Here is a 26,755-nt window from a genome sequence, read left to right as displayed (position 1 = left end):
GCAGTACCTCCCACAACAAAAGTCAATGCACAGGATCATAAGCCTTCTACAAATCCACAAAAACTGGATGAGCACACTCCCATGACCCCTCATGTAAACTGTTTTATAAAACGTCATTCTAGACAATCATTGTGACTATTGAGAATGGTCAGAAGTTAAGGATAAATGGGCTGAGCAACAAGTTAGAACAACATCATGTTAGAAGTCCTTAGTGTGTTCAGTAGAACATTGAATCTTAGTCCTTTACAACTAATATTAAGCCCATGTCTTTACCAGTTTGTTTGTTCAGTTACTTGTCTGTCCATAAGTGAATTGAGGAGACTTTCTGTACATGGGCTTGGGAGACAGCAATAATAACGCCTGTCACTGTATATAAACATTGCATTTTGCTTGTACAGACTGTAATTATTATAAGCTTTATTTACCAGTGGAACAGCATGGATGTTTAAACAGGCCCGCTCTATTGTTCCCAGGTGTTCAGCACTGAATGAATAGGAAGTGTTTGACAAAGTGGCTTTAGATTTCAGGAAAGGGCACACCACAGCTGCTGTCATTATTTATATTATACTGCTATAAATTAAACCAAAGGCACAACGATGGGGTGGTAGAGACATGTTTCTGTACATGTTTAATTACCATTTGCATAAATATTTTTAATTTGTTTAATCTGTAGCTTAACCACTCCTTATCCAGTGGTTGCTCTGTCCATAATGACATAGAAGTACACAAATTCTTCACTTGAGCAAAAGCAGAAATATTTTGGTGTATTATTAATCTGTTAAAAAGTCACCTGAGCTCCCAAATTAAAAAAAATAATTGTAATATAGAATGCGTGTATATATATATATATATATATATATATATATATATATATATATATATATATATATATGTGTGTGTGTGTGTGTGTGTGTGTGTGTATATATATATATATATATATATATATATATATATATATATATATATATATATATATATATATATATATATATACACACACACACACACACACACACACTCTATAATATAGTTTATGTAGAATGTTAACATTTGGGTGAATTTAACATGCAGCAGAAGTTAATCAGTATTTTGAATTTTCTGTTCTTTCCCTCCCACAAAAAAACACACAAATTTTCTTGAATATCAAAAAGAAAACTTAATGACATTTATCTCCAGAAATGCATGGCTTTATAAAATTTAGTAAAGTCAAAAAGAAGGATGCATCTCTTTCTAAGGTAGTGGAGTAACATAAAAAGTTTAAAAGTAGCCCTATAAATGATCAAAAAGAGCCATTCCAAGTTAATATGTTGTTGAATTCAAATTATTAATCTCTCAAACAAATAGTAACGTTATATTAATTGGACTATTGTTTGAGTGTGTGTGTTGGCCTGTTGCATATAAAGTACACGCAGGTCCAATACGGTTAGTGATGGGATGAGATGGGTCCAAAAAAATGTTTCAGTTGGCTATATATAGGACCCATATGGCCTCAAATGGGTCACCTCTTTTCTTTTCTTGTGAGAGCCCATGCCCATCTAGAACCCAACAAGCCTATTTTGAACAAAAGTGGGCCGTACATAGTCACGCTGGCCGGGTATCAGTGACTACTGGTGAAGTTTTGAGGGTTTTAGGAAATAAGGGAAATCTGTGGAAATCTATAACATACTATGTCTTGAGGAGTAAAACACACTGATGACAGATGTGTGGTGTGTGATGACAGATGACACACTGATTGCTAAACCTTCTCTGACCCGTATTGTGTCTCTGATCACACACTTCTCTGATGTAGTGCTTTTAATGTCCACTAGAGGGCGGAGGAGAGAGTTTGTCACACTCGGTGAGGCGAGCGAGGAGGAATGCTGCAGCTTACACATTCCCAAGCTTTACCACATTTAGGGACGATATTCCTGTGAGTTAATCTGTTTTCTTTTGAGAAGCTTGACTGTGTAATTCATCTAACCTAATCTGGGTTCGTACTAATGAAGCTGAGCTGTGGAGGGGTTTGGAAAGCGTTCATTCCCGCTCCATGACTCAGCTGTTCGTCAGTGGAATGTAACCTTGCGCAAATATACTGGAACATCTTCACACCTCCACAGAAAGCTCTGCATGACTCAAGCGGCTCAAGAAAGCCTCCTTCTCATGTTCACTGTTTCTCTTAATTATACTGAAGAGCTCTGTGGTCAGGTGTGCATGTCTCTGCAGTTGTGTGGAACTCTGGAGCTCCAGACTGGTTTATTAGAGCTGAATTTAAAACGCATGGGATTCTTGGCAGGTGAACTCAGTGCCCTGTATTTACCTGCTGATGCATCTTTGCTTTGTTATTGTGAACCAGAAACACTGATTATCCAGAAAGCATGTGGTTTCATGTAGTTTTCAGTAGCCACTTTTTTGTTAAAAGAGAACTCCACTCTAAGACACATTACATTGGTTTATTTAGAAATATTTTTAAGCGCTTAACCATAGTGGTGCAGATTTGTTAGTTGGTGGTGTATTTTTGTTATTCCCATTAGAAGTTAGTGATTGTCTGCTATGCTGACGTCACAGGGACACTGCTACAGGGAGACATTGCTAGCGTAGATACAATGGTGTTTAATAGAAGAAAAAAAATTCAGTGATCTCAAACATTATGGGCAGATTTTGCTGTTAGCGTCTAAAAAAAGTGCAAAAGCTTCTTTCTCACTCACCATTTTCTAGCGACGTTCTCACTCACAGCTCACAATGTTTACTGTCATATGTACAAGTACCATGTACAAAGTACAATAAAATTAAGCTTTGGAAGCTGATATGTTTGAGCAGAATGTACAAATGAGGAGGTGAGAGGAACAGACAGACTAAAGGATTAAAGCGCTGCTGCATCGCTCTAGTTAGATAGAATTTAAACAAGGCACCTTTATCAGCTAGTAGTCAACAGCATTATGGGTAATATAGGAAACTGTTAACCAAAGTGTGAAGGGACTAATGTTGATGAAAGACGTTTAACCCAGAAAAAGTAAACTCAGAATTTCTTTACACCACTGAAGTCTCCTGAAGTCTACATAACGGATGGTGAACTATTCAGTGTGATTTTGTCATCTCAGAATTGTGTTCACAGATTGCTGTAGGTCACACAAGGATTCACCAGGAAAGAGCCCGCAGCATTGTGTAGTGAAGAATGCAGTGGGCGCACTGGAGGAACAACAGCCCTGCTATAGAACACAGACGTGTGTGTGCTGCTGGTAGGCATGACATGAGAATCATAGGGGACTCTGAATTATTCACCACTCCTCGCCATATAGGGCTAAACACAACGTCAACTGCCCACTTCCCTGTATATGTTTTTATTTGAAATTCGGTCTTTACAAATGTGGTGAGCAGAAAAGCATCTCAGAATGCACAACATGTTAAACCTTGAGGTGGATGCACTACAAGAGCAGAAGACCACATCAGGTTCCACTCCTTTCATCCAAGAACAGGAATGCTAACTGAAACTGGACTCTGCCCACTGTAGCTTGTGGCAATCTAGTGAAGCCAGTCCAGCTATTGAGACAGGTGGGAGGAAACCGGAGAACCCAGAGGAAATCCAAGACACACCCTCTGTGGTATCCAAACAGAAAGTAATCTGAGCTCAGTATTGAACCGGGGACCCACTTCACCACCATGCTGCCTTTTGTATTTTCAGTTTTTGTTAAAGGTTTATTCCTAGTATATGTATTCCCTAGAGAATCAAAGAGAAAGTCTGGGCTTTTCCCTGCTATAATACATTCAGTGCATTGCAAGTTGGTCTTTTATTGCAGGGAAATCACCAGACTCTGCCATGCTCATTAACACAGTAGAAGAGCTTCTGCTGCAGTTGAGTTTCTTGACTCATTCCTCATATAATTCTCATTACAGGAATTGATAACTCTGACCTTAGATCAAGCCTCCAGTCTTAAGATACAAATGAGTGTCTGTTTCATGAGCACTGACTTTTTGGCTGATTGAGAAGTAAAAGCTCTAAGGCTGTCTGAATCACTGTCACTTTGTTTGTACCATCTAGTCAGTATAAAGCCTAGTGCATGAAGGGGAGTAGAGAAGAGGAGAAGACTTTAGTTAGGAGCAAGTTAGAGTTAAAAATATTGGTACACAACCCAAGTGCCCTCCCAGACTTCTGTCAGTTTTCTTCTGTTTACACACCTGATTGGACGGTTCATTTTTAGGAAGCCACCCCTCTGCAATAAATATTGTGTTCGCAAGTGGTCTGCCTGGGAATTTCTTTATATATGGTTTGTGTCTTGTGTGTAAATCTTTATGATTTAGAAGGATATATAACAGGTGGGGTTTTCAGTATGTCCTTGGATTTTGGGGAAAAGGAAGAAGCTTTATTTATGTCTATATTTGGATGACCAGAGATTAAATGGTATGCTCCGGGCTTGTCTGAGGTGGACTGGAGAGTAATGGCCTGTGTAAAGGACTGAAAAGGATTTTTCCAACTTACAGGACTTTCACTTTTGATTATTCACTGAATTTCCCACTAGGATTAGAGTCTATACTAGAGAATAACCAACAGAACAAAATGAGACATGAAGAGATGGGCCGAGGGAGGAATAATGAGGGGAAGAAGAAGAGAGAAAAGGATAGAGAAAAAAATGGCAAGGCTCTGCTCTTCTGTGGTGCCGCCCTCACTTTTCCAGTCCCTCCCACCTTCCCTTTCTCACTCTTTCCTGCTAGGGAAGGGTTGAAAGGCAGCGAGCCAAGGCCAGAGACAGAGTGAGCAAGGCAGACCAGACACTGTGAAACTCCTCCACTACAGAGAGAAGTAGCAGCTACAGCAAGCTTCCAGAAACTCTCTGATCTCCACAAGAGCTTTGCTCTTCAAGACTTCCCTCTATCAGGTAAAAACATATAACTAGCCTTTTATGTCTGCTTTCTTATAAAATAGGAATTCTTTTGAGGTAAACTAAAGGAGCGTTTATAAGATTGGCTTATTTTGCATTTTACTCTTTCGATGGTGCTTTCCCATGTAGCATGAAAGTTTTCTGGGTTGGTGGGTGTGGTGGGGGAGTGTCTAATTGCTATAGGGACATGTCTCAGTGTGCCTCAGTTGGAGTAATGTGTAAAAGAGAATGGGGAGAAAATGAAACTATTCTGCCTTTGTTGTTCTCACAGTCTGCCTTGTTTTATAATGAACAAAATGTCACAGTTCAATCTTAATATTCTATTAAATGCTATGCTATTACAATCAGTCCAAATGGAAACTTTTGTGCAGTCCTGAAGTTTGCTCAGGTATTTGTTTAAACTTGCTCTTCAAGTTTATTAACGTGATTGACTGTTCTATGTAACTGTTTATAAGTCATTTACAAATTTTGGCGTGGCACATCTTCTATATATATGTATATGTAAATGATTTTGTAAAGGGGTGTGGCTCTGGGTGGAAGCGATGGGCAGGGAAGGGAGGTAGTGGAGAATATGGAGTATTTGATGCATTCGAATCTTGGTCATGAATTAATCTCGGAAACACAATAGGCCAGTTTACTGAACATGGATTAAGCCTAGGACTAAATTGAACTGCAGTGGTGATTCACCATCAAAAGTCTTTTTAGCATCATCTTGATTACTCCTAGTCTGGGAAACCAGTTCTGATTTAGATTTTTTTTTTTGGCTTTTACACAACTGTGTTTGAGTAGGGACAAAATGTTGTTGCACATGTCCTCCCCATCAGTTCTAAAGCACAGTTTTACCCCACTTCCCTCTTCTCTTCCCTCATCCCATGTCCTCTCTTCCCCAAACAGCTTTACTGCACTAGTCCTCGTAATCTCCTTCAAGGCCAGTGATGGAGAGTCCGGCTCAGAAACGAACCAGCCGTGGTGGGGCGTCCAGCGTGGTCTCACCCACGCGTATTACTCGGCTGCAGGAGAAAGAGGACCTGAGCAACCTGAACGACCGTCTAGCTGTGTACATCGATAAGGTGCGCTCTCTGGAGGTCGAGAATGCCGGCCTGCGACTGCGTATCACGGAGTCGGAGACGGAGATCAGCCGGGAGCTGGGCGGCATGAAGGCAGCGTACGAGAGTGAGCTGGCTGATGCTCGCAAAACTCTCGACTCAGTGGCCAAAGAGAGAGCCAGGTTGCAGCTAGAGCTTAGCAAGATCCGCGAGGACTACAAGGAGCTCAAAGCCAGGTATGAGAACATTTAACAGCTACCCTCCATCTGTAAAGTCTGAGGGCAGGCAGAGGCTTCTAGAGTTCCTAATGCTTGGTTAGATCTAAATCTAAACCAGCTAGATTAGATTCCTATCATCTATCATTTATCTTACTATAAACTCAAAAATCTCTACAGCAGCCTGATCGTGAGCCATCTCCCGACTTTATTGCTCATTTATTTCATAAGTTTGTTTAGCATTGATCTCAGAGATTTGCGTGTATACTTGATTTAATATTCCCCTGGCCTTTGAAGTCTGTGTGTTCTTTGCATCCATTATTCCTTCCTCTGTCATTGTGATCTATCTAAAATTATGAGCAAACAGACTAGTCTGCTGTAGTCTCCTTTCAAACACAGAAATATAAAAGGAATTCCCAAATTAGGAATTCTGTACACAGACACAGTGCCTCCAGCAATTTACCTCTCTTAATACTGACTTACACACTTCAGTGTCGATCAGGGATTTTCCTCCACTCATGTTTCACACCCACATGATGGCTATATTTCACCATGTAAGTTGTTATAGAAGTGTGGCATAGGTAAAGATATACTTGATTAATCCCCAAGGGGAGATCTGCACATTGCTACTTTACATGCAGGAGCTTACAACCCTGCAGAGCTCTCAGCCATTTCCTAACACACATTTCAGCACATTCCAATGGCAGAGTTGTAAGCTCAGGTGGAATGGTATGTTGTTTAGCTACCTCTGGGGGTGTGGGAATGAACGAATGTGAATGCACTGTCCTGCCACACCCTGTCATGGCTCCCTGAGCTTGTTAATTCTGTTTGATTTGACTACTGTGTTAAATAATTGAACCAACTTAAGCATTCAGCTGAGCAGGTAGCTATTAACACTGTTAATCTTTAATTGCTGTTTTATTTGCATTAAATTGTGTTAATCAGTAAGGAATCCAAGCACATTGTTCTAGGGCTGAACAATAGAGAAAAATTGCTGCTGCATATTACCATTGCAGTACTCCTTTTATTTGACCTTCTTTGATAACAGTAAGTTATAAAGTCCAGTACTATAATAATGATTAACACAGTTTAGTTTCCCTTTTTAAAATTTTATTTTATTTTTTTTTTGTATCCATGCCGAGCCTAGTGAAGCTAGTGTAGACTTTGGTGATCCCAGTATGTGACTGGTCTATCAGGATCAAGGAGATGATCTGGAGTATTTGTAGTGTGATTTGCATACTCTTTCATCTCTTTTGCCTTAGGAATATCTAAGCTCTGATATATTTACTTGCTGTGTAAATATGAAAATGCTGACTGCTTCAAAAAAAAAAAAAGTGGCAATAACAACATGGTGCATTAACTGTCATGGCAACTAGATTAGATCAGGGGAACACTAGTATCTGTATAACGACTCATTCATCGACTGCCAGCATTGTTACTTGTCACTATCAGAGTTTGTCTTGCTGTCATTGAAGTCAGATTTTACTATGTACATTAGGTTGATGTGTAAACTAGGTGTGGCCCAGAACTGGAAGGGCAGAGTATATACATAAAATCCTACTTAAATAATATATGTATATAGACTAAGTTCTGTGCAAGGAAAATAGTTTCACTGAGCAAAAGAGAATTTTTTTTGCATGGCCAAGGCTCTGGGCTTATCTCCTGATTATACAGAAGTGCTATTTTCCTCTGATAAGTTTAGTCTTTATGCTCAGATATAATCACAAGCGGACACAGTCCATTTGTTGCCCAGAGTAACTGTGACGTGTGTTCCGGGAAGCATTTCTCACTCAGTTATCCCGTGATGCTGATTTACACTCGGCTCCTTCACCTTCTCTCTCACATGGCCTCAGTAGCTGCTGCTGTTTGGGAGTGTTTGGTTGCCGTGGCAGTGGCGCAGCCATACCACGGGTGTGTGAGTTGGCGCTGACTGGAATGAGCTGTGACTCACCAGGCTTTTTGTGGTTCTGAGGGAGGCAGACGGTCTCAGAAAGATCTCTCAATACCCTAAACCTCTCACCTAAATGAGCAAGGGGACTGTTTAGTGGATTTTCTAAAAATGTATGTCAGTAAGGGTGTGTTGATAATTAATTATGCAATGCAACACAATATTTAATTCATGATGTTGTCACTTCAAATAATTGTATATTTTTCCAGGATTTTGTTCTTGTTTTTAAGTTTTCGTTGTGCAGCAACTATAAAACGATCCTATACAAATATATATGATTTGAAGTGTCCTTAAATGCTATGTGTTAAATATACACTTTGATGCACTTTTTGGCCTGTACAAAAAAAAATGACTTTGACATTAACCACCATCTTAGTAGTTATACTGTTTTAGAGCATTACGAAGTGAAGTGAAGTGAAGTGACGTGTGGCCAAGTATGGTGACCCATACTCGGAATTTGTGCTCTGCATTTAACCCATCCAAGTACACACACAGTAGTGAACACACACCCGGAGCAGTGGGCAGCCTTTTTTTTTTTTGCTGCGGAGCCCGGGGAGCAGTTAGGAAGCTCACAGTATTTTATTTAATTTTTTACATTGACTATATTTGTGCATACCACAGCACTGTTGAAGTCTTGAAACTGATTGGACAGAAGGTGTTGATTTTAACGTTTAATTTAGAAAAAAAAAAATTAAATAAATGAAAAATTAAAATATATATATAGTTTCCCTAAAATAATTCACAGGGAATCAAGCAGGCTGTTATTTAAAGAAAACTGTATAATTTTTATATGTTTAAGTTTCTATAAGTAGTAAGAAAATTTTGTAACATTTATAGAAGGAACCTGGGGTGTCAGTGGTTTGTAACAGTCAGTAAATTTTCCTCCATGCGAAAGTCTTCAGGACTTCAGGACTTTAGTAACATGACAAGCTGTGCTTTTTTTTTTTCTTTTGATCCCAATTTAATTCCATATATTAACTTTAAGAGAGAAGAAAAAAAGCAAGGCTGGTCATGGAATGACTGTTTATAGCTGCTATAATGTCAGTGGTAAATGTCTTGCTGATGTTTAGTAACATTAAATGTAACTATAAACAGTTAAATTAAAGTGTTGTTCATTAATAATTAAAAAAAATTAATTGTCTGCAAATCGTTGTGGCAATTTAAGACAAATGCAATATTTTTGTATTCAGTTTACTTTGAGAATTAATAATCAGTCTGATTCATCGTGCTTGATAAACCAGTGGGAACCCCCCTGGTGACATGTTGTCTTTTTTAGCTCCCCTCACTGAGATAAATTTACACTAACTGTCTCTGTAGCTCTGGCCTCCTGAAGTGGCACGACATGAACACATGGCCTGAAATAGATGAATGACACGTCTCTGTGTGACCACTGTTACACCATCCACCCCACCCCGGACATGAACATTTGCCTTCCCTCATTATTAGCAAACAGTGGGCGTTATGTTACGGCTGAGTGTGTGTGCATATGTGTGGAGAGAGCGACAGGTGCTGTCGATGAGTGTGTAGGCAGTCTTAACCTGTGGTGATTAGAATAGGCTCCTTTGTTTCCTGATGTGTACAAACCATTGCTAACCACATGGCAGAAAAGTGAAAGGATGGCAGATGTGAGCTTCATTCATTGGTTAAAATCGGCACTGGCTGACTATAAACAGTGTTACTATGTTACCTAGCTGCCAGGAAACGAATAATAGCATTACTTAATTAGCTAGCAGAAACAATTTTCAGTGAGTGAAGAATGTGAAATCCGATATTTGCTTTCAAATGCAAAAATATCTCCTTATAAATGAATTTTCTCTAGGCTACTTCTGTTACTTGGTTATGGTGGATATTTGTAGATACATTTGCATAGCTATGCAGTGATATACTTTACTCTACAACCGCACTGATTTAAAAATAAAATATCTAGGCTACAGCTGAACATGCAGACCAAACTGTAGGTGATACAGGCATGAAACTGGGTCAGTAGACAGTACTCCCTCCCCTCCCACTACTCAGTAAACAGAGACAAGCCTGATCAGCCGAATGGTGGCGCTAAAGCACATTGTTTTACATTTTAGCCCATATGGCATGAACCCTAGCTCTACTCATTGAAGTATTGAGCTAATTTGCATAATATATGAAACCTATTTTTGATCTCTTCTTCACAAAATTAGTGTCAAACTAATCAGCAAATACTAAACTCCAATAATGATCAAAAATGTTGACATTTGTAAACAATATGGCCACCATATGCCAAGCAATTCTAGTTATTCTTCTTCTTCTGCAAACAAAAGCTTAAACTTTTACAATGTGTTTAAGAGAACACAATGAGAGTTTATAGTTTAATTTATTATTCAGCATAATAAATGCTGACTCAGACAGATATCAAACGTTCACACCCTCATCATCATTTTCTAAAAGGTTGGTAGGTGTGGGTGTGGCTGGGGTGCTTGGCATGGGCTCACACACCTTTTTGGCCCAAAGAGGATGTTGGCACAGTGTATCGTAGCTCACAGTTAAACTGGATCCATTCAGCTACATGAACAGACAGGTACTTCAGTTCCTGGCAGTTGCACTGCTTTTATTTGCCAGTGTATGTGATACCGTAGGCCATTGAAACTTGTTCCTTAAACAAGGCTTTTGGTTTTTTTCGGTCTGGAGGGAAAATTTAACGAGTTTAAAACAGATATATGCATTATGTTTAGAAGGTTCAGTGCATCTGTACATCAAACTGTCTTCATTTCATCATCTGATTCCATGTGTCTGTAGTGGTATTTCATCTTTATGAGTCTGAAAGGGTCTGTAATGCTTAGTTATAATTTTAAGGTGTATTTTTGAACGTTGAAATAAAATAGAAGCTCTCCCAGTTTCCAGCACTTAGCATATCAGTGGGAACATGCATGTAGAATAACACTTATCACATTTTCCTGTTTATATTGTTTCCTGGATAGTCACAAATTTTGCTGAATAATGCTGTCCCTGTTTCTCCTACTGTAAAGATACTGTGTATAGCAGTCAAATTTAGCATTAACCTGTATAAAATATCACATTTGTAATCAAATTTGGACATCATCCGTTTTGTTAATATTTATCCGAATACATTTGGAATAAATATTTGTTTATAGGCTCTTATAATGACACATTCCCGAAAGTGCAGCTTTGATCGCAGCTCTGTGGTGCTTAGTTCAGGACACCATGGCCAAAAAAGGACAGAACGATGACTGTAGCTCGCTCCCCATTCACTTCACGTGCTTTCCAAACTCTTGTAACTCAAAAGCAGCTTGATCACATTAGGCATGTGGTGAGAACAGGCTGGAGGCTAGGCGTATCTGATTATGAGTATAGGAATGAATTTGAATAAGGTCATCTCTATTTTCAGTTCTTTCTTTATGTCTGTCTTTTCTGTTCTGGGTATGTGGTTGCACCCCTGAGCCAGCTGCCGGTCCAACAACATTATCATGATCTCACCTGAGCTCACCTGTCATAATGTTCTCAGATTATGCAAGGTGAGACAGGGCCTCTCATAGTCAATCTTATATGCTCAGACTGGTTGTGTGGTTATGCTTCCTTACAAACCCTTCCTGTAGAACAATTCGAGCTCATTCGTTTTTGCTGATCGTTGGTTCTTCAGGCTCCACTGAGGTCCACACTGTGCTCAGTCTAGTAAAGTTAAAAGTCAATCTCTTTCGTGAAATGGCAATAGAAACCAGATGGGGAATGATTGTAGTGAATAACTGAATGATTTCAGAGGCATACAAAGACATATTGTGTGGTAGAAGTTGGATAATGAGTGATTCTAGCTGTCCGTAGTGCTGGTCTTACTTCCCAGTCTGTACTGGAAAGTTTGTGCAGACTTCAGGGCTGTGTGTGTGTGTGTGTGTGTGTGTGTGTGTGTGTGTGTGTGTGTGTGTGTGTGTGTGTGTGGAGTAGAGTGGATCAGAGTTTCCATGGCTTTTGGGCTTTTTTAAACTATAGCTTGCCAAGTAGCTATGAGTCAGTCACTCAGTATAAATCAGGAAAAGATTTTGGGCAAATGTACACTCACTCACACGCATTTACTTACATACATACACACACATACACTTATAAAGAATGGTTCCCATTTAATTGTGGTTGAAATTAGGGGAACTGTCGAATGACTCACTCAGTCAGTTGTATAACTTCCATTCACTTTCTTGCTCAAAAAAATAAAACCCCAATCTGTTTCCACTTTTCCAGCAGTTTCTTATGGAAGGATGCATGTTGAGAATTGTACTGAATAAGTTATGTTTGCTTTTGTTATACATAAAATGCATTATTTTACTTTACATTTTACTGCTTCTACCAAAATTCTAATTGTCACTGGGACGAACATTTGAAATCAGAAGTATTGAGTTCTCTATGAATAAGACACTTCTTGTTTAATGCACCTTGTGGTCTCAGGTGAGCTGCAGTGGGAAATGTAAAAAAGTCCAGAGAAAAGTTAGAGAGAGTGCAACGGATTCTCACGTGGCCATGCCACGAGGCTTGTAGTGTGAGAGGAGGTTCACTGTTCTCCAATTCTAAACAAACACACACACACACACACACACACACACACAGACAGCCTCCATCCCAATCTAAACTAGAGGCAGCTGTATGGAGACAAGCTCTTTGTTGAGAGGAACTGAGCTGCTGCAGAATCTGCTTGTGTTTATTCTTTTGAAAAGCCAGTCATAAAGTATTTTGGGTTTGTATAGAAAGCCAGTGATTCATTATGAAATGATAGAGTATACTCCATATGAAATAGTCTTGCTATAGTTGGTTGAGTGAAGGAGAGAGTGAGTCACCTTTTTCTGGAGCAGCATGCCATTACTGAAGTGCCACGCTGGCTACTTCTGCTGTTAGCATTTACTCTAAACATCTACACATTACCACTGGAGCACATAGTAACACTTTGTGCATTCACATATATGAACTTTAATGCTTGTGCTTTAATAACCAATCAGTATAAATGCTCTCTCACTTCATATTTTTTAGCCTGTGTGGACACACTAGTTAAATTATGCAAAGACAGTTTGGCCAACTCTGCCAAAGGCATTGTCTGTGCAATAGGGAAGAATGTGTGCAGTTTTGGTGCTGAGACTCAGTTCTGCATTCAGTACACACCCTTACAGCTACACCAGTATACTGTAAACACATTATGTGCTAACCACTCTGAATGAATTATCGTATTATGGTTTAATGCCATAATGACTGTTTTTCCTTCAGTGTTTTTATACTTGTTTCAGATCTAACTCTGCTATCTAAGGGGTGTGTCTGAGGATAGTGTAGATCTCTCTACACTAACCTCTCAAACTTTTTTTTTTTCATTTTTTCATATGACCGAAGAAGTGATGTGCTAATTGTTCTACTTCTTAGCTTCCAATATTTTCATACTTTCCAAAACCATATTAAGACTGCACATTCCTCAGGGTTCATCAAAGATGTGCATTACTGAGTCATTCTCTGGCGTCGGGCTAAACAGTCAGTGAGGCATAGCCAAATGTTCAGTTTCACCCCTATTTCAGGAGTAAAAGTTGACTGAGAAAGCATTCCTCAGACAAACGGTTTTCCCTAGAATACTTGTGCAATTTAGTGGAAGAACACAATACGTCTCTAGTATCTTACTAAATATTTTAACCAATATCTCAGAGTAGATCCATCGAGATCCTTTTTTTTTTTTTTTTTCTTCTTTTTCCCCCAAGTGTGAGAGTATGGAACTTTTGTTTGATATACTTTCCAGCTTTATCCAAAATTTGGCAACTCCTCAATTCCTTTTTCCTGGTGTGTACAGTAAAGGTCATGCTTTTGGCTTGGGCAGCAGCTATTTCCAGACTGTTTATATGAAGACCTCTTACTTTTTCAACAATATTCCAAAGACCATATTCCTCTCTCTTTTCAAAGAGGTTTCTCTTGGTAAGTATGACTCAGACATGTCTTTTGGTTAGAAGGGAAGTGTTTAGATCTGCTAGGAACAAGCAGGCCCCTTGATTGAGACTGGGCTGTTTATGGAGTGACTCACACATGGCACCACCCAACATTGAAGTGGGTAACACAAGAAAGGATAATTGTACTACATTAGTTCTGTTTGGTTTAACTATAGTGTTAATACAGATGTGCGAAATATTGAAGTAATGAAATATGCTTTCATCAAACATCATACCTGCTCTCCAAATGTTTGGGAACATTTGGGAGATTTAACAAACAAAAGTCCTGAGCATGCTGTTTCTGCTGCACTGCTTCAGCAGTGATCCTTGTGCAGACATGTGTGTAAACTTTTATGTGCATTACTTAGTGTGAACTTTGACAGGAGAAGATGTGCATTCTGTGCATGAAATGCTGGTTGAGAGAAAGAATGCATGACCAGAATGCAGAGAATGTGAGCATAAATAGTATGTTGCATGCATGTACAGGTGTGTCTAACTGCTTAGTGTGTCTGTGTGTTTGTGTTTCTGCATGTGTGGAGGCTTGTAACTGTGTATGTGTAGTATGCATCTGTGTGTAGTGTTTCTGTGTAGCATGTGTCTGAGTGTGTGCATGTGTGTGCGTGCGCGTGTGGGCCTTTAACTGGGAATTCCACTGTTTTTAAAAAAGGGTTAGTATTTGTCATAACATGACTTGTCTAGTCCACTGCCTGATTTTTATCTGGATTAGCTGGAATTATCCTAACTCACACAACAGTTTCTCAGAGGATTTTTAGATACTTAGGTTCTTTGGTTCTTAGGTTCCTAATGGGGTTCTACTTGGAACCCTTTATGATAGGGGTACCTCCTGAGGAACAAATCCTTGAACCTTTTTTCTAAGAGTGTCTAATGAATAGATAATGTTTTGAGATATTGTGGGAAGTGTGTATGTGCTCGCAGTGCTTTGGCAGCAGTTGGTTAAAGACTATTTTAATCCATAGCAGCAGTAGTGGTTAAGGAAAGCCCATTTCCAGTGTCCTTAAAGACACCACAGTCAGGATTTCCACCTTCAGTGGTCAACCGAGTCCCTGCTGGCATGATTGCCCAAAAGGAAACTTCAGGAATGCTTTTATTGGGAGTGCCATTTAATCATAGAATTGAATAAAGATAGTAATGCCACTGGGATTCCTGTTTCTCACACACACATACACACTCTCTCTCTCTCTCTCTCTCTCTCTCTTTCTTTTTGCTTCCTTGCTTGCATTGTGCCCTGTGATGTTTCCTTTGGGATAATAAATGCAAACAGAATGTTCTTCCCTCAAAGTTTTCTTTTATATAAAAGCTATTAATTCCTTTTCTGTGCCTATTGGCTTGGTATTTCCTGAGGACCACATTAAATGCCCACTTAATATTGTATGATTCCTTCTGCGTTTTCGCTTCTGCTTTTTCACCCAGCCCTATCTCATTCTGATCTTTTTCTTTTTTTTAATTGAAAAGTGAGTTTTGTTAGCTGTTCCACATTCAGTCTCCACTTCTGTCCATTTGTCACACAGATGATGTATTACCTCCTTCCATATACAGCCTCTGTTAAGTCTTTTGTTGACATATTTTAGGAATGATCCTGAGATGGTGATAGTGTGTGTAATGTAAACTCCAAGCCCTACTTGGACCTAGTGTGTCCTGCTGGGGCCCTCATGTAACAGTAGCAAAAGCACAGAGCGGGAGAGAGGGATATTTACACAGCAGCAGGGCGTTTAGGATATTCCACTCCGGAATTAGGAAATGGCTTTATGAGCAGCTTTTTTGAGACAATAGGTGAACATGTTCCTGGAGATGCTTAGAACTAAACTGACCAAAATAAGGATTATATTGTTGCAGTGATGATTTTTTTTTAAGATATGTGGTTTGAGAACTTAGCAGATATATATTGGCAGAAGAATAATAAATTCATGCACTATTTATTAATTGTTTAAAAAATAGAGCTGAAATATAGATTGGAAAAATGGAATGTTTTAAACACATGCAGTTGATTAATATTATGGCTAAAATCAGATATCGGTCACTAAGAGGACTTTGTTTAAGAAATTTAATTCATCTGTTCACTCTTTCAGCTCTCTGAGTGTCTCACAAAATTCATTTCTACAATTGACCACATTTGTGCTAAAGATACACAGTAAATATTGATGCTCAAATCCCATATAGTTTATTCAGCTTAACTTCTATTCACATTAAGCAAGAACTAATGATGAAACTAATGACATTACGTATGTAATTGAGAGGTTTATACTTTTGTTTGAAGATTTTCTGTGCAAATTTGAAACAGCCTAGTGGCTGAATTTCAGTTCTAAGAAATTAAACCTTTAAACCTGAAGCTTGCACACAGCAAGATATTTTCTAAAAGACACATTGTCAAACATAAAAAAGAGTGAAGATATCCTCCCTCAACCTCTGGCCTAGCAAAAACTGCAACACCTTAACTTCACAAAGCTGCTCTTTATCATCACATATGTTGCCATTGGTGAAATCTTTCATTATAGTGTTACTGTTTCAATAATACTCAGCCTGGTATAATGAGAACAAAACATAAATCTGTCAGCAGGAGAACAAAACATTGTGGTCTCGTGACTCGGTTTTACTCTCTTTACTGCATCTGGATGCAAATTTTTTTTAGACCACCAAAAGAAATTTTCAGCCTGCATTGCGTGCTTCCAGTTCCCTAATGGCACTTGTTCAAAAATATTTGCCAGAATATCCTTCATACACTGCAGCCAAACTCCACATAGCCATAAAATCATGTTTTTATTTTATTTATTCTATTTTTGTGCTCAGATTGCAAAAATCTATCCATATTCATGGACCAGGCAGCTACACTGCGCTGATATCTGTGCCTCTATAGGTGTGGAATGGCTGTCCTGGGGAGAATGCAGTGTAGCTGGTGGTCAGGAAAGTGTTGGGTGATTTCCTGATGACAAATAGAAGAGCTTTAAGGCTTTTATTTGTGACCAGGAAGTCCCCCAGCACCTCCCTATCTTGCCACGTACAAATATAGAGTATTCGAAGAGAGCTATAGATAGAACTATAGATTCTGAGTTGTTTCTAAAGGCTTCTTTAGTGTTAAGCTTCTGGTTAAAAGCGTGTTGTCTGGGAGTATAGTACTTACAGAGTCGGGTGGTATGATGCGAAGGAAGGGGGTGTGACTGAATGGGGTTTTACAGCTTACTAAGTTAAAAGCAGTCGTTTACTTGTGTAACTAATGTACTGCTTTTTGAATCTAGTATTGAATATGATGGATGTACCATAGTCACATGTTTGTATGTTATTAGCAAGATTATTGTGTCCATTTACATTTCTGTGCAAACATTTGTGTATCTTTGTGACTGGACAGAGAGGATAAAAAGGCAGGGAGATGCAGGTTGGTGTTCTGGAAATTATTTCAGTTCAGCTGGTTATCATTAGTGACACTGGGGCCTAATCCTTCGGGGGCTGTAGTGTTTCATCCCAGCATCACACTGGCTCTGGTTCTTCTCCTAATTCAATCCCACGCTGGCATTAAACTGCCCTCCTCCACTCAGCCATTCTTTTACTGGTCTGTTTACTAAGATGGTTTGCCTCTGTTATGGGTTGCATTTATATTGTGTTGCCGTTTATCCAATGTTAAATGAAAAGCCTTGAAAAGGCCATATGGTTAGAGTTTTAGTTGGCTGTTGAAGTAATGTTATTCTGGCGAGGGCAGTTAAGGTCATCTTTTATAGGTTTTAAAGGATTTAAGCTCACTGCCCAAATTAACCGTCTGAAATCACATCACAAAATTCAACAAATAACAGAAAAAAAAAATTATATATATATATATATATATATATATATATATATATATATATATATATATATATATATATATATATATATAAATCTAACAAAATATATAACAATACTCAACAGAAATAATGTAGTAGTTTACACTTTACTGTATTTTACACACAGTTGAAAAATCCAAGTGATATTGCGGTAAACTAATTGCATTATTTAAGGCATTTTTATGTTCTAATGCTAATATCTTAACCCTTTGTCTTGTCTTGCTCATGTGTGTCTGTAGGAACAGTAAGAAAGAGGCAGATCTGGAGTCAGCTCTGGCCAGGCTAAAGGATCTGGAAGCTCTCCTCAACTCCAAGGATGCTTCTCTCACCACAGCCCTAGGAGAGAAGAGGTCTCTGGAGAGTGAAGTCAGGGATCTGAAGGCTCAGTTGGCTAAGGTAGAAATACTACATGCTATTTTATTTATAAAATACCTGACATCTATTTCTGAGGCTCATTTTGTGGTAGTCCAGTTGCATCAGTTCATAAATGTGATGTGGTCTATGGTTGAGTAAAACTAATTCTTCTTGAGATAACCTTAGAAGATCTTTAAGTGTATTTTAATAAATGAGGTAAACGCACAGGCTTGGATTAATAGCATACATCACATCGATGTCTTATATGCCTATATTTTTTCTCATGGTCATATTCCCCCTCCCCTTAAAACCATCAAAGTTTGAAAACATCTTTTGTGCGTATTTGTAGTTGGAAGGCAGTCTGAATGATGCTAAGAAGCAGCTGCAGGATGAGATGCTGAGGAGGGTGGATGCAGAGAACCGCATCCAGACTCTGAAGGAGGAGCTGGAGTTCCAGAAGAACATCTATGCTGAGGTCAGTGCCGTATAATCATTAATACTCCTAAAGAACTGCTCGGCTGGGCTTTACTAAGTATGAGAAAACATTTCATAGGTGAACAGACAATACAGAGCTATTCAAGAGAGCACCCAATCTCGATTCATGTACAGAATAATAAGAATAATACCTTAGTGGGTTGTGCATTCTTATTTTTCCTAATATGAGGTCTTTGGTGTCGCAGGAGCTGCGCGAGTCAAAGCGTAGGCATGAGTCGCGTATGGTGGAAATTGACAGTGGTAGACAGCAGGAGTTCGAGAGCAAGCTGGCTGAGGCTCTGGTTGAACTCCGCGGCCAGCATGAAGAGCAGCTTCGCATCTACAAGGAGGAGATTGAGAAGACCTACAATGCCAAGGTAGCATAACCTGGCTGTGGTTATTATTACATTATGAGCCATGCTATACTTATGCACCATATTTTTCTTCAGTTATGTTAAATTCAGACACAGGCTGAAGTCTATGCCATGAACTTGATAAAAATTGGTTTCTTCCTCTAGCTGGAGAATGCGCGTCAGTCTGCAGATAGAAACAGTCACCTGGTTGGAGCAGCTCATGAGGAGCTGCAGCAGACGCGTGTGAGGCTGGAGAGCATGTCTGCTCAGCTGTCCCAGCTCCAGAAACAGGTGAGCACTAACTACAGATTAACAATAAAAAGTACAAGGTAAAGGAGCTTTGGAGTTCATTTTCCATTAATAGATATGGCTGTTCCAGTGAAGTACATTATATGAACGGAACTGCAATCCATAGCATACTCAATGGGATGATCTTATAGGGCAAGTATAGTACAACATCAAAATAAATACTTATGAATATGCCGATGCATTAATCAGAAACAGGCCAGATCAAATGAGGATTGAATCAGCTATTTTGGCTTTTATTCATTTTTGGAGTGCAAGTTTTTGTTTTGCGGAAAATTTTTACATTACTTTGTTTGTTGAGTCTGTCAATAAGTTTAGGACTTTCAAGAGCGAATAAAAAATACTTCCCACCTGTGCCCTGTCATACTCTCTGACCTTCATGGCTTTCACATCCTTGATTAGATCTCTGTTATTATCTTTTTGTTGTATGGAGTTGTCATATCTGATTGTGTAAGCTCTTTGTTCCCGCTACAGTATGCTTAGGATTTCCCATATGATTTACATTCACATACGTTCACACTATATTCCTCTCTGTGTATACTTTTTTTTTTTTTTTTTTGCATATTCTGAACTTTCTATCTTTCTATAGTAATGAATGAGGTGTGTGTGTGTGTGTGTGTGTGTGTGTGTGTATGTTTGACTCACTGTGTATGTTTTGACAACACTGTCTTGCCACTGTTTTTCCAAGTACATACTATTTCTCTCTCTCTCTCTCTCTCTTTCTCCATCTCCTTTTTTCCCCCTTTTTTTTGCAACATGAGTAAGCGTTTTATTCAGATTTCTCCTTATTAAGTCAGTCATGGTCCAGAGTACCCAACCACTCTCTGTAGCTCAATGGCACCCCCAAATGGAGGGTAAAAGCTCACACTCAACTCCGTCTTTACAGGTCAACTATTAATCCTAACAGATCATTCAGTTATTTTTTTAAACCAACATGTTTAGGAGAGAGAGCACTGAGATCTCACTTGTCACTATGCAGGCATAACTGTGATGCAGTTGTAAATGCTGAAGTTATTGCTATTCCTGAATTCTGTTCCTCCCACATGTTTGGTAGTTGTAATGAATATAAAAATGATGTAACTTCCAATATGATATGCTAATTGTATGATATGGTCTTAATTGTATACGATTTATATCTACAAGTATTTGTTGTATGTGTTAGCTGGCTGCACGGGAGGCTAAGGTGCGTGAGCTGGAGGAGGCTATGTCACGCGAAAGAGATCTCATGCGCCGGCGGCTGGAGGAGAAGGAGAAGGAAATGGCGGACATGCGCCACCGCATGCAGCAGCAGCTGGACGAATACCAGGAGCTGCTGGACATCAAGCTGGCCCTGGACATGGAGATCAGTGCTTACCGGAAACTGCTGGAAGGAGAAGAGGAGAGGTAAGAAACAAATGATGGATGTGATGGACATGCTCATGTTGAACCAATGTCCTGCGGCTCAGCTCAGTTTTTACAAGGTGTGAGTGGTGGGTCAGGTAATCTTTTACTCATCACACTCTCTCTCTCTCTAGGCTGCGTCTCTCTCCCAGTCCCCCTCCTGGTCGTGTGATATCAGTCACTCGTACATCAGGCTCTGGCACACACACTCAGACCCGCTTGGCTCAGAGCAGCAGCACCCGCACTTCGTCTGGCAGTGCTAAGAAAAGGCGCCTCAATGACACAGACAGCGAGGCTTCCAGCGTAACGGGTGGGACAGTGACACGCACTCGCATTTCCCAACAGGCCTCAGCCAGTGGCCGGGTCACTGTGGACGAGGTGGACCTGGAGGGCAAATATGTTCGTCTCAGCAACAAATCTGACCAGGTAAGAGGACAATGACATCACAACAGTCTGCTGGGTAATGGCCATAGGAATGGGACGTGGTGATGTTAGAATAAAATCACACTTCTAAATCAATATACATTTAAAATAAGGCTATAATCTGTAATTCCTGTTAAAAATTCAGGGTGTGATACTCATATAACCATTTTAACATTTTATCATTTTCTAAGCCTGTAAGATTTCTAAGGGTTTTAAATGGGTTATTTTTGAGCAGAGAAGCCATTAATTATTGTCTCATACATACAGGCATATTTGAAGTGTACTTTTAGATTATCATAATGTAGACATGGCATATTCTCCACTTTTCACCTGGTTTGTTGTAAATGTAATAAAGCATATTACAGGGGATCTGCTACACTTGGTACCAGCTTATTAATCTTTTCATTGTCATAGTATACTTTCCTATTACTATATCATGACTCGGATAGTACACTCACTATTATCTGTTCTGCGATTAGTTCAGTTTTTTTGTCTCCCTCTTCTCAGGACCAGTCTCTGGGCCACTGGCAGGTGAAGAGACAGGTGGGCTCCGGTACTCCCATCATCTACAAGTTCCCACCTAAATTCGCCCTCAAAGCGGGACAGACCGTTACAGTGAGTTACCCACATACTACACAATAGTAGTGAATTCTCATTGGTGTCAACAAGTCACCAAGTGTAAATCAAGTCTTAAGTATTATATACTGGGCTGACTCACAGTTTTTGAGCTTCATATTTTTCTTTTTTATTCGACAATTTTTGTAAGCACAGCAATATAGCAAAAGACCTGAACTATATACTGTATATAGCCATTTTTCTACATTTTTTTTTCTTTGTAAATTTCTCAGTAAGCTTTTCAACAAAGAGAGTTAATAATTGAGTGCAGATATGATTTTAACATCTATTAGTCTACTCAAAGCGTGTCCAGTCTGTTCACAGGAACTGTTAGATGTATGTGATAAAGTGTTGCTCCATTTGGGTAATCTTCAAAGTTTTATGGTGTAATCATACAATAACCTCCACCACTCCTAGTTATTGGTGTGTTTGTGTGAAGTTATTGACCATTCCTTATAAGTATATGATTGTTCTTCTGATAGGCGCGTAAGTGTGTGTGCCATGATTCCATGGAAATGGACTATTGAGCCTAAACAGATTGGTGGAGTAAAGAGTATGAAACTCCTGTCCTGTTTTCAAAGAGCAAATCATTGAAAACGTGACAGAAAATTTGTCAGTTTACTATCACTTTTACTATATATTACTATTTTACAAATAGTACTACTATATTCTTGATGTTTGTCTGCATAGCTGGTCGTGTGTGCACTCGCATTGTACTCACTGAAGTTCTGTTATATGCTAAACAAGTTTGTTTCTAACATTTATCACATTAACACGTATGGCAATGTATTCCTTGATACACACCAATACACCAAAGTATGTGGATACTTGACCATCACTCTCATATGTGGGCCTTCCCCAAAATCAATGCTGTAGCATTACAATTTCCCTTCACTGGAATTAAGAGGCCCAAACTCGTTCCAGCATGACAATGTCCCTGTGCACAAAGCGACCCATAATGACATGGTTTGCCACTAATGCTCTTGTGGCTGAATGATCACAAATCCCCACAGCCATGTTCCTGAGTGGAGGCTGTTACAGCAGCAAAGGAGGGACCAACTCCAAATGAATACCCATGGTTTTAGATTGGGATGTTCAACAACAAAGTGTCCACATACTTTGTGATACATACTTAGAGCCTGTTATAATCTGACCATAAACTACTCAAGTGAATTGAACTCACACTCTATCTGTTTGTCTCTGGGTTGACAGATCTGGGCTGCAGGAGCTGGTGGGACCCACAATCCTCCCTCTGACCTGGTGTGGAAGAGTCAGAACTCCTGGGGAAGTGGAGATCTCTTCCAGACTACTCTGATTAGCTCCAGTGGAGAGGTGCGGCATGAACCAATTCCCCCGACATCGCAGACACACATTACAGGTTACTTTAAGACATTTTTCCAAAATGGATTTAGCTCATTTAACTCTCTCTCTAGGAGATGGCAATGCGGAAAGTGACACGCACACTGTTCCAGGAAGAAGATGATGAGGAAATGGTATGTAGTGCTTTCATCAGCATATTTCTTTCCTTAGGTCTAAACCTCTGACAGTCATGGACTCCTTAGTTGTATTTAAATAGATCAGTGACTCATGGTATATATGAAGTCTGTGCTTATGGGAAACAGCCATCTCTATACCTTCATCCTAATTATCATGTACAACTTTAAAAAGGCTTTTTTTTTTCTTGGCTGTATATCTTGTGTAGGCTGCTCACAGTACATGTGGCGATGGAGAATATAACCTGCGTAGCCGCACGGTGATCTGTGGCTCATGTGGTCAGCCATCAGACAGGAGTGCTGGCAGCTGTGTGTCGGCCAGCTCTGGAGTCTCCAGCGCCTCTCGCTCTTTCACCAGTGGAGGAGGAGGACTTCCTGAGGGCCTGGTCTCCCACTCCCATTTTATTATGGGCAACGACAATCCCAGACAGGTACAGTATGAACAGTACTCTCACAGAGCACATATCACGATTAATTAAAGCAGTAAATTGAAAAGTAAATTAATACATAATTAAACAATAATATGAATAAATACTATCATATTTAGAGTTTTATAGTCAATTTTTAAGAACTGATTTTTAAAAATATTGAGAAAAATTAATTAAAAAAAATTATTATTATTATTTTTGGTAATAGGTTTTGGCCTGTGTATATGTATGTATATATGTTGTCAAAGCCAATTATCAAAAGAACATATTTTTATATTAGCAAAAGCACATTCCCCCAGCCAATATCAATCATTTAAAATCAGTTCTTAAAAATGACTATAAACCTTCCTCAATTGATGTATATTTAAAAACTGTGATAAATATTGGTTGAAAAATTCTCATAAGAAATAAAGACTGCAAATATTATGTTTGCACACAGTTTGCACTTATTTATATTATTATTTAGTTTGAATTGTGACAAAACTGGTCAGACATTATAAACCCCTGAAACATTTTGGCCATGATACTATAGTTTTTACTGTAATAGTAAAATTCCTCTCCTTGTTCTCTCCACAGGGAGGTCCTAAACCGGAAAAATGCTCCATCATGTAATTCCAGGAACAACCATGAAGTCTACCCAGTTCAGCAAGATCAGTTATTTGTCCAAACTGGAAGACTTAATTTCTTTTTCTAACTTGGTCATCTATATTTTTTTATTTTTCATACTTTATATACTTAATTCTTGTTTTGTACGTAATAATCTGCAGGATAGATGAAATGCTTTTGTCTGGCTGACAAATATTTGCATGCAGCTTGGGTGCTTTATAGGGTTTGTATATACAGTACTGTATACTAGTCTTTGCATGTGGGCTAGGCAGCTGCTTTCCTATAGAGATGTTCAGGGAGAGAGGTAGGCACATCACTTCACACTTATCCAAAGAACAGGATCCGTCTTCAGCTGTCTTATAAAATGCTGTCACAACACAACACGCACATCTTAGTACTCCTGTCAGCAAGTTTAGTTCCATAGAGTCAGGAGTGTCTTTGAATGTACTGTAATGTAAAGCTATTCTTTGCATTTTTTTTCAGCTTTTAGCAAATGGTTTCATAATTCAGATATCCTAAGTGTTAAACACTAACTCATGTTAGAAATCAAATTTTGGAATGCAGGAAGCACAGTCTTAATGGGAAGATTAACAGGACCATGTCACTTTATTTAAGAAGCTTTTTTGTGCCTTTACATGAATGCAGTGTTGTAGATTTATGTGTCTCAGTAGCACTGTGTGCCAGTGTTCTTATTCTCTGCCTGTTATGAAAAGGCAATGGGCAGTGTTGGAGTCAGTGACAAATATATAATAAATGTTAGTTCCTTTTCTAAGTTGTCACACTAAACATACAACATACGTACTTTATATGAGCTTTTGAGTATTGAATGTCTATGCAATTGTTCGTTGATAGCAATTGTAGATAATACATTTAGGTACAAGGTAGTGAAGAATATAATACAATTTGAAATTATTTTCTAAGATGTAATATTCATTGTTTGTAACCTAAGAAGACAGGGAGCACAAGAATGTGTGCAAGTAATACGTACAAGTGACTTTGTGTACATTAGAGAACTGAATTTTGCATTGAAAGCCAAAACATAGATGAAAGCCAAAATATAGGTTAAAGCATAACTAGTCTTGCCCTAGTTAGATATTTGATATCTAAATGAGGACAGTTGAAAATTTTAATTGAACCGAAATGTATAAAAGGTGCTTATGCTTATGGATTGTTTTGTATCCTCAGGCTGGACAGCTGGAAGTGTTGACTTTGTTGTTGTTGTCATTCCTCTCTCTTGAAGCAGCTATTACTTAAATGACAGGTGTCCACTCCTCCGCCTCTGTGTAGCCCTCACCAGATTTGGTCTTTGGTCATGGAAAACTCCTAACTAGCATGTTAGCTGATGCACATGAAGCTATACGTATTCATGGAGACCTGCATATACAGTGTGCATGGTCATTTGGAGAGCTGAATGGGACATGACCCTATTCTAAGATATCCCAGTAACTTCTCTGTATCTCAGAAGGTGGTGGACTGGACACCATTAGCTTGCATAAATAGCGGACGCTTTTCCCTCCTCATATTACTGTGCTCACGTTCTAGTGCTAGAATGCTGGGGGTTTTAGTCAGGCAGTGGAACATCACCACTTTTTTCTTTTTTTTTTTTCATTTTTACAAATGGAATTGAGACCAATTGAAATTACCACTTTTACTGATAATTGATTGATTAATGCCTGACTAACAATCATTAATGTTAATATGGGTTTAAAATATATGGGGTGGGATATGGCAATTAAAAAAACTTTGTGGTAGGAAAAACCTCCCCCATTTCCCCCGTGATGATCTTGAATATATAGTATTCTGTAATGGGCAACAACTGTTTTCCCCCCTTTTCTATTTTGTGGCTTTTTTGAATAATTATTCTTTTCTGCACATAAAAGTGATTACTGATGTAGAATGTGTACGCATAAACAGTGCCTTGAAGTCTTTCATTAAAAAAATACAATTTCGGACTCCTTGGATTTTTTTTTTATTTTTAAAGCTAACCCAGGTGTTTAGACTGTGAATGTTTAGACTGTGTGGAAATGTAAAGGCCTGTCTGAAAACACAAAAGCAGTGCAATAGCTGCTCTGTTAGAGTAAAGCGTCCTTCATTTGTGTACGTGGGTGTTAGACTAAAACTTACTGAGGTGATGTCACATTTCGAGATTATAGGCTTTTGCTGTACATATTTCAGTAAACAAACATTTACCCAAATAGAGCCAAACCTCACGCCAGGAATGTTGTTGAATCTCAAATCACATCTTTTAATCATGTAGGTGACTAGGCAGGCCATGGAATGCCATTGTGTTGTACTGTACCATATACAGTGTGCTTAAATGGTGATAAGGAAGCCATCAGGGAATCAGCCCAACTGTGAAGATGAAGACTGATAAAGATTAGCATCAAGAAAACATGGTGGCAAATAGATTAAAGCACATCTATAACTTTACAGTTAAGATGAAACCAGAATTTAGATTTATCTCAGGTTTCTTCATGTTCTCTGAAGTGCAGGCAGAGTCCACC

The 26,755-nt window shown here is 38.9% G+C and overlaps 1 protein-coding gene across 4 annotated transcripts; it reads left to right on the top strand.

The window, feature by feature from the left end:
• Window positions 1-1,788: 1,788 nt before the first annotated feature.
• On the top strand, window positions 1,789-26,203 carry lmna (lamin A). 4 transcript variants are annotated; one of them, XM_034305574.2, is made up of 15 exons: window positions 1,840-1,909; window positions 3,092-3,215; window positions 4,687-4,850; window positions 5,748-6,135; window positions 18,059-18,215; window positions 18,523-18,648; window positions 18,854-19,024; window positions 19,166-19,291; window positions 20,469-20,689; window positions 20,821-21,112; window positions 21,617-21,724; window positions 22,937-23,056; window positions 23,158-23,217; window positions 23,427-23,648; window positions 24,222-26,203. In XM_034305574.2, exons 4-15 carry the CDS (start codon window positions 5,789-5,791, stop codon window positions 24,255-24,257), a joined length of 1,986 nt encoding a protein of 661 aa, XP_034161465.1. In that variant the 5' UTR covers window positions 1,840-1,909; window positions 3,092-3,215; window positions 4,687-4,850; window positions 5,748-5,788; the 3' UTR covers window positions 24,258-26,203. The 4 variants fall into 4 exon arrangements, with proteins under 4 accessions (XP_026782213.1, XP_034161465.1, XP_053088310.1 ...); XM_026926412.3 differs by lacking the exon at window positions 3,092-3,215 and having other exon boundaries at window positions 1,789-1,909; XM_053232335.1 differs by having other exon boundaries at window positions 3,092-4,850.
• Window positions 26,204-26,755: the final 552 nt, after the last annotated feature.

The sequence above is a fragment of the Pangasianodon hypophthalmus genome, chromosome 1, assembly GCF_027358585.1.
Source record: "Pangasianodon hypophthalmus isolate fPanHyp1 chromosome 1, fPanHyp1.pri, whole genome shotgun sequence".
NCBI lineage: Eukaryota > Metazoa > Chordata > Actinopteri > Siluriformes > Pangasiidae > Pangasianodon > Pangasianodon hypophthalmus.
Note: the sequence above shows the minus strand (reverse complement) of the source record. Positions and strands in the feature narration are given on the sequence as shown.